Source organism: Rhagoletis pomonella, unplaced genomic scaffold (assembly GCF_013731165.1).
Source record: "Rhagoletis pomonella isolate Grant_MI unplaced genomic scaffold, Rhpom_1.0 Rhpom_scaffold_00002, whole genome shotgun sequence".
In the NCBI taxonomy this organism is placed as follows: domain Eukaryota; kingdom Metazoa; phylum Arthropoda; class Insecta; order Diptera; family Tephritidae; genus Rhagoletis; species Rhagoletis pomonella.
The window spans coordinates 17,810,828-17,818,503 of NW_023458556.1; the positions used below are offsets into that span (position 1 = coordinate 17,810,828).

General features: G+C 30.3%; 1 protein-coding gene across 2 annotated transcripts in view; it reads left to right on the forward strand.

The window, feature by feature from the left end:
- LOC118733191 (E3 ubiquitin-protein ligase HECW2) overlaps positions 1 to 7,676 on the forward strand; it is a 65,443-nt gene that overhangs the window by 42,805 nt on the left and 14,962 nt on the right. Inside the window, exon 1 of one of the 2 annotated variants that reach the window (XM_036462484.1) lies at positions 4,393 to 4,899. The exons of the other annotated variant lie outside the window; for it this stretch is intronic. Coding sequence (XP_036318377.1) covers positions 4,859 to 4,899 — 41 coding nt within the window. The 5' untranslated portion in view covers positions 4,393 to 4,858. Of the gene's footprint in view, positions 1 to 4,392; positions 4,900 to 7,676 lie in introns of those variants that run through there. 2 annotated transcript variants of the gene reach the window in all.

A 7,676-nucleotide genomic window follows, 5' to 3' on the forward strand; every position in this document is an offset into this window, starting at 1 on the left:
TATTTTATTTTATTTTATTTTATTTTATTTTATTTTATTTTATTTTATTTTAATTTATTTCATTTTATTATAATCTTAATTGATTCTATTTAATGTAATTGATTAATTTAATAGAAATAGGCTATCATTTCTAAAAGTTTTGTTTGCCGTCTAAGCCTTATGCTGAATTTCCACTAGGAGTTAAATGACAAAACTTTTAATGACAATGTAAGGCATTAAAAAATTCCTGTTTCCGCATAGCATTTTTTATATGACATAATTTTTTCATTTGCATGCCTAGTGAACATTCAGCATAAAGACTATTTTTCCTGTTCGAAAATCGATAATATTCAGTAAGGAACTAGAGGTGAGGGCATGGAGAATTAGTTTGCGGTTTCCTTCAAAATGTCTACTTTGATTAAAAGGATTGTAGTCTTCATCCACTCGGTTGTGGAATTCTCTTAACCTACCAGATTTACATCGGGGTGGCCAATCCATTTCCTTTCCCCAAATGTTTCTTCAATAAGTAGATTGTTTGACACATTTCTGCTGCCGTCCTTTTGGTGAAAGATATCTTCAGTCAACATTCTGACCGAAAATGAAAGTTTAACCTGCAAATCGTAAGTCGCTAGAGCACTTTAAAGGCGCAAAATTGACCCCAAAATAAGCCAATATTTACCGTTGTTTTTACGACAGACACCGAATTAATTACTTATAGAAATGTATCTGTCGATAGGTTTGGAATTTTGTCTTTGAAATCGCTTCACTAGTTCTCGTGCAATAAGCGTTTTCGTGAAGCTCTAAAAATTACAAAAATTTGAGCATGGCCTCCATAACGAAACGTAAGGCGTATTCTATGTCAAAAAATTTCAGATAGGGCATTTTTCAATCACATTCTGAGATAGGTCATTCTTCAACCGAATTCTGAAATAGGACGTTCTGGTCTATTCTGTACGTTACCGAAGGTTTTGTAACCGGAAAATGTTATTACCAAAAAATGTTACCACTTCTTGTCACCGCGATTCTAGGTACGTTGGTAATGCAGTTAAAATATTCAGCTATGAAGAATTGTGAAAATTCTAGCGATGCATATTTCACGGGGCAATACTTTGTTACCAGCTTATGCGATGGTAACAAAATTTACCGGTTACAAGAGTACACAGAATGCGAAAAGGGTTTAAAAATTGACAGGAACTTTATTTACCGGTTACAAAATTTTTATTATCAGGGCAGAATAGACCTATAAGTGGAAAAGGATTTTTTATTTGAATTTATTATGAAACCGGCATTCAATGATTGACCGTTTTTTCTCCAGTATTCTTGTATTAATTTTTATAACCGCTCCAATGATTTGTGTTCCGCATATCCGGTTTACCCATAATCAAATATGTATGTAGTTCGAATAATTATATGTAGATATGGACATACATAAGTACACAAATTCGTATGATTGTAAGTATTTAGTGTTGGTTTTGCACTATTACAACAGATACGTTATGGACGGGATACGGTTTTTTTTTTATATAGCTTATCAGTTATTGTGAAGTACATGGCAGATATGTGTAAGGCTTTTCTTTCCGATTGGTTAAGTTGTGCAAAGCTGAAGGCTAAAAAGTTAAATGAACTTGTGATATCAGTCATCCAAGGCATGTAATAACGCAGTTAGCTAATATAGTACATACATACGTACATATGTATTTATATGAATACAAAGTATATATGCATGTTGAAGTATGTATATGAATACTTTAGTACATACTATTTATAATTTACGCCCATGTTGCTGCTTTTGAAACTTATACAAATTGTATTATGTACTAATCATTGACAGTTTCAGTGCGACCAGCGTCTTATCTAGTTCGTATTCGCGTCCTCAGTGTACATATATCTATGTAATAATAAGTGTATTGTAATTAAGTAATTCAAAATCGGTTATTTTGGAGCGCAGTCATAAACTTGTGAAAAACTCAGAAAAAAATGTAAAAGAAAGATGTATGTATGTACAGCACACAAAAAAAAAAATCTAAAGTCTAAACTATTTTTGCAAGGCAATTTCGAAATTTTTTTTTTCGAACCTAGAGCGGAATAAAAATTTTCGGGTGAAATTTTTTTCGGGCGAAACTCAGGAAAAGGGAAAAATAAGTTTTAAAACTATTATCAATAAGTAAGCTTTAGCTTAGGTTAGGTTGATTAGAGGTGAGATCTGGGGCTAAGTACTAGAACTGGGTACTTGAGGTCAACGAACTTTGATATATCACACTTTAAGATCCGACTATAAATGCCAAAGATATAACGATACTACGTTCGCAAAAGAAGATGTTTTTTTTTTCAAAATTGTCCCCTCGAAACAAAAGCTTCAATGTATTATACTCTGAAATCCGACTATAAATGCTGAAGATATGACGAAAAATTTTAAAAGGCGACCCCTTCGTTCGACCAAAAAAATACTTTGATGTTGCCTTCGATTCGAAATACTTACCTAGCAAAAGTGTAATGATTTTAGTCGAGTTCTAATTTACTGACATTAGGATGAAAATAACTGAGATCTGGTGTGTAATTACTAAAAAGGGGATACTTGAGGTCCTTGAATTTTGGAATAAAAAAGTTTCCCTGAGACAAGAACATCGATATATAATATTTTAAGAACCGGTTGTAAACGCCGAATATATGACGAAAAAATTTATTGAATCAGTTTACTATTCTCAAGGCAAAAATGCTCGTATATGTTTTTATTATTTCATCGAGAAACTTTAAGCAAATGTAAAATACTTTTTAAAGCAACAGAAATCATGAAAAAAATGTCTTCAGATTTTTTTTTTTGAAAGCTGTAAGCATGAACGTACATATTTTTATAAAAAAATAACAAAAAACATCTTAACTTGAATAACATTGTGAATATTAAAAAAAAATCGAACACGTTAACACTTGTTTGAGTCATCGTGTGTTTGTCTTGTTTTTATTCAGGTTTATTTTGATGTGTTTTATTTTATTTTATCATGCATATTTTACTTTAATTTATTTTACTTTATCTTTTTATTTAATATTTTTTTAAAATTTCATTTCTTTATATTTAATTTGTTAGTTTTTATTTAATTTTTTTATTTAATTTTTATTTATTTTTGTTTTTTTTTTTAAATTTATTTTTTTTAAATTTATTTTGTTACATTTTATTTAATTTTTTATTTAATTTAATTTATTTTATTGTATCAAATTATATCTCTTTATTTTATTTTTATTTTATTTATTTTAGCTTAGTTTTATTTAATTTAGTTTATTTAATCTTTTTTATTTGATGTTATTCTTTTGTCATATATTCATTTCGTACGCTTCCCTTATACTCCGCTGCCTTTGCGTATTTAAATAGATAATTGGCGCATATACTTACTTACATATATATAGGAATATATTTTGAATAAATGAATAAAATATGGAAATCGGGGCAAAATCCTATCGTCATGCGTAAGCATATGCTTTTTATTCAATAAATGATTACAATCACAATTATTCACAATTTATGTGTGTATGTACTAGGGATGCTAATTTTTCAGCCTTTTCCGATCCCGGAATTTTCGGGACGTCATTATCACAATCCCGGGATCCCGGGATTAGTCCCGGGATTTAGATATTAATTACTTTTCAACAACTTAAATCGAAAAATTTGCTTCTATATTGTTTTAGGGAAACTCTCCTACCATAAAATAAATAATAAATAAATGGGTTTGAAACCTACTTTTTTATTTAAAGTGGCGTTCTTATTTTTTCTCTCTGACGTCAGGATTTATTTTAAAAGCCTTTTTAATTTCAAAGATATGATTAATTCCAAAAATATGGGTACCAAATTGCAAGAGGAAATTTCTTTAGAATTAAAAAAAATGAAAATTTTTTGGATTCACAAGGACAAATAGGTAATTTTTTAAGCTGATAAAATTAGAAGGACGAAATTCGAGGATGTTACCTAGTTTATATAAGTCCTTAACATACAATTAAAAAAAAAAAAATAAATATTGCGAAATTTCAAGGATAAAATTCTAACAGGACATTTTCAATATTTACCAGTCCTTCTGCACCAAAAACTTGGATCTGTTTAAATTCTACAGGATTTCCTCTTTAATTTAATAACCATACTTCTTCTCTAAGCACATTTTTCTGAATTTTTTTTTTTTTAAATCTTTTTTGAATTACTGACGTCAGAGTGAAAAACTAAAAACGCAATTTTACTATCGCGCGGTGTTATATGTATGTATAATGAGCTAAACATTTATAAAAAAATATTAATTATTAAATAAAAAAAGAAATACATCCAATCTATTATTGCCAGCAGTGCAAATTACAAATCCCGAAATTTCGGGATTATTTTCCATTCCTAGTATATACGTATGCATGTTTTAATTTAATAGAAAGCAATTATTAAAAAAAAACTTAATAAATAAAAACTCTACTTTATCTCTATCGGTGAAGTAAAAAAAGCAAAGGGCACAAGTGAGTTAGACACTTTTACGCAACAAAAGAACCACATAGATAAAAAAGACCCAAATGAAAACAAAAGTGTTGTAATCATATGTGCAAAAACAAAAGTACCGCCTGGCGCGATACATATTAACCGCACATGCTGGGTATAGTAGTCGCGCGCCCAGTAGCGATAAGCTGGTGTACTTCGTCGATTGTTAATGTGTTCTTAACGTGCGCGTATTTACATTGATCAACCGCATTCTGGCAACATGTCCGATGTACATGGCAAATGTTTTTGCCTCGGATTCATACCATAATTTGCTGAAGTGATATTGGTACTTATCTGGTGCTTCCGTTGGAGCGGCCATCTTTATTTCTACATCTCCATCTCTTACTGATTCTGCATACAGCACAAAACAACAATCACAAAATGGGATTCCTTTCGAAAGCCGCATACATTGTGTGGGCAGTGTAAGTGCTGATATGAAATTTTATGTAATTATCCCAGCTTATTTTATCTAAAAATTACACAAGAAAAACATTGCATCTGCGTTAGTTAAGAAATTTTATTATATTTATACCAATTATATTAAAAATTCTTTTTTCCCATATAAAATACATGCAAAACTTTGAACGCTTTCGGCGACCACTAAATATTTTGTTTTCAAAAAAAAAAAACGGTAAATTTTTTTTCAGCATAGAACAATCCTTGGGGGTCAGAGCATTAAAATTCCGACATTACTTGTATTAGGACCACCCTAATGTAAATTTACGTAGGTTTCCTGATTTTTCTGCAGAAATTTGTCAAATCCATTTTTTCCATTCAAATCCAGTTTTTATAAAAAACAGCAACTTTATTCATTTAAATTTTGAGTTGTGATGTTCTTTCGTTTTCTCTTTGCACGGCTTTCTATTTATGGAGTCCGACCAAAAATTGCATATTTTTACAGCCAAAATAACATCAGATTGGTTTTTCTCGTCCCCAAAAGTTTGTAAATTTTGAGCCAAATTGAAAATGGTTATCACTTAATATACGTAACTTTCAAAAAAAATTTTCTGAAAATGTTTGTTCAGATGACAGGATATTGATTGTTGGTGTAAAGTTTGCATTTAATAGGACTACAATAGGCTACGGTCTTATGTACTAATAGCTGTCCTGAAGAGTCACACATCAGGTAGGTGGTTGTGCGTGGTTTGAGCATGTAAATAATTTGAAATTTTCTTGTACATACTACATACATACCTACCTACGTGCCTAAATGCACTTGCTTATATTAATCTAAATTGTTTATTTTGAAAATTAAAAAAATAACTAACTTTTACTTGACCTTGATTTTTAGAACATTCGATTAGCCACATATGTATAGCAAAAGAACAAAAAACAGGAGCTACACATATATACATATGTATATGTATGTATTTATTTATGTATATGTTTGTATGTAAACATACATACATAAAAGCAATGTAAACTTTTAAGTTAAAAAACGGAAATAATTATAATAAATACTTTCGATTCAGTTCTAATTAGCCACCAAAGGGGCGAACCACTTTTAACACTAAATAATTTGCTTATTACTTTTGCTTGCCAAAAATGTATCATAAGTCAATTAAGTTGGCACTAAATGGCTACTTAATAGTCAGCGGCGGCATCAATTACTCGTTCTGTTGGTGGCAAGTGAATCGACGAAGCTCGTGCTAGTGAATTTTTTGCTACAATTGCTATTAAACAAATGTGTATATGTATGTATATGGGTGTTTCCATGATGTCGGACGTGACATTTGTAAGACTTTAGGATTAAATAAATCATAATACATATATTTTAACTTAATTTTTTCAGTTCTTCTTTCCCCCGTTTCGCGTTTTCATAACCTTTTTTCGCCATCTGAATACGGTATTTATAATTATAGAGTCGTTTGAACTCATTTACTTGCATTTTCGGCTTACATTTTCATGGAAACGCCCATATGTACATTAGGGTGCTCCTTAAACTTGCTAGCATCTTTGTATGGGTCACTCCTTTATTTCGTTCTACGTACGAAATAAACACACTCACGAAAGTTTCAAAATTTTAAAATAATTTTAACCGCTACCAGGGTTTGAAAATATTAAAAATTTGAAAACTTTACATATTTTGTTATCTACTTTAGAAAAAATTAAAAAAATTCGTTTTCAGCACAGGATGTCCTCCATAATAACTCTCCCCTTTTCATGAGTTTCTACTTCGTTTTCAAGATAATTATCTGTAAACCAGCGTTATTTGGAACTTAGAGAAAAATTAAAAAAAAAAAATGCTGCACTTATTCCGAAAAAACTTAAACAAATGAAAGCCTTTGAAGCTTAATATTGCATGATGAATCGATTTCCGATTACTATGAGTTTATATTTCATCCGTAAATTTGCAGATAACTCTTAAACTGATAATTTGATTGCAAAACATTGTGTAGAAAGTTCATAGGGATTTCGAAGACCATTAATCTGGTGGAGAGCTTTTTTGGGGTGTGATTATCAGAACCGGATATTTTTGGAAAAAAATTGAAAATGCTGTTTCCTCAATTTGAAAAAAAAACAACAATTTCGCAAATTCCTAAAACCTTTTCTCTTTTTTTTATTTTTGACCTCATATTCAGATTCTGTGAGTTATTTTACATAGCAAATGACTATAAAATTCACGATTTTCAACTAATTTGTTAGAAACTGTTTTCCCTGAATGCATATGGTTTTCTAAATTTTCAAATGCAACGCGTAAGTACTTAGAGTTATCATAATAAAATTTTGCACAGCTTATTAATCGACTTCACAAAAAGGAGGAGGTTATCAGTTCGTCGAAATATATATATTTTTTTTTTATGTATGTTACCGCATGACTTTAGACCACGTTAACCGATTTCGATAATTATTTTTTCATCGGAAAGGTGGTCCCGTACTAATTTTGTTCATATCCGATAAATTGGATCGTGAAGAAATTAACAATAATCTTAAATTTTTATATGAGAATTGAAGTCGGTTTTGTTTTTTTTGCTTAAAAATTACTTGTTTTTAGACCTAAAGACATATTTTTTCCGCCCGGAAAAACAATTTTTTTTTAAAGAACGGTCTAGTGTTCTTATTATTTTTCACATGACTGTGTGTATGCATGTAGTTGCGTCAAATTTATAACTCTTCGGCAAATCTATTCTATGAGCATTTTCACAACACTGATCATCATCCCGTCGTTTGCTTGGCGTGTCCATATTAGATCGCCAGT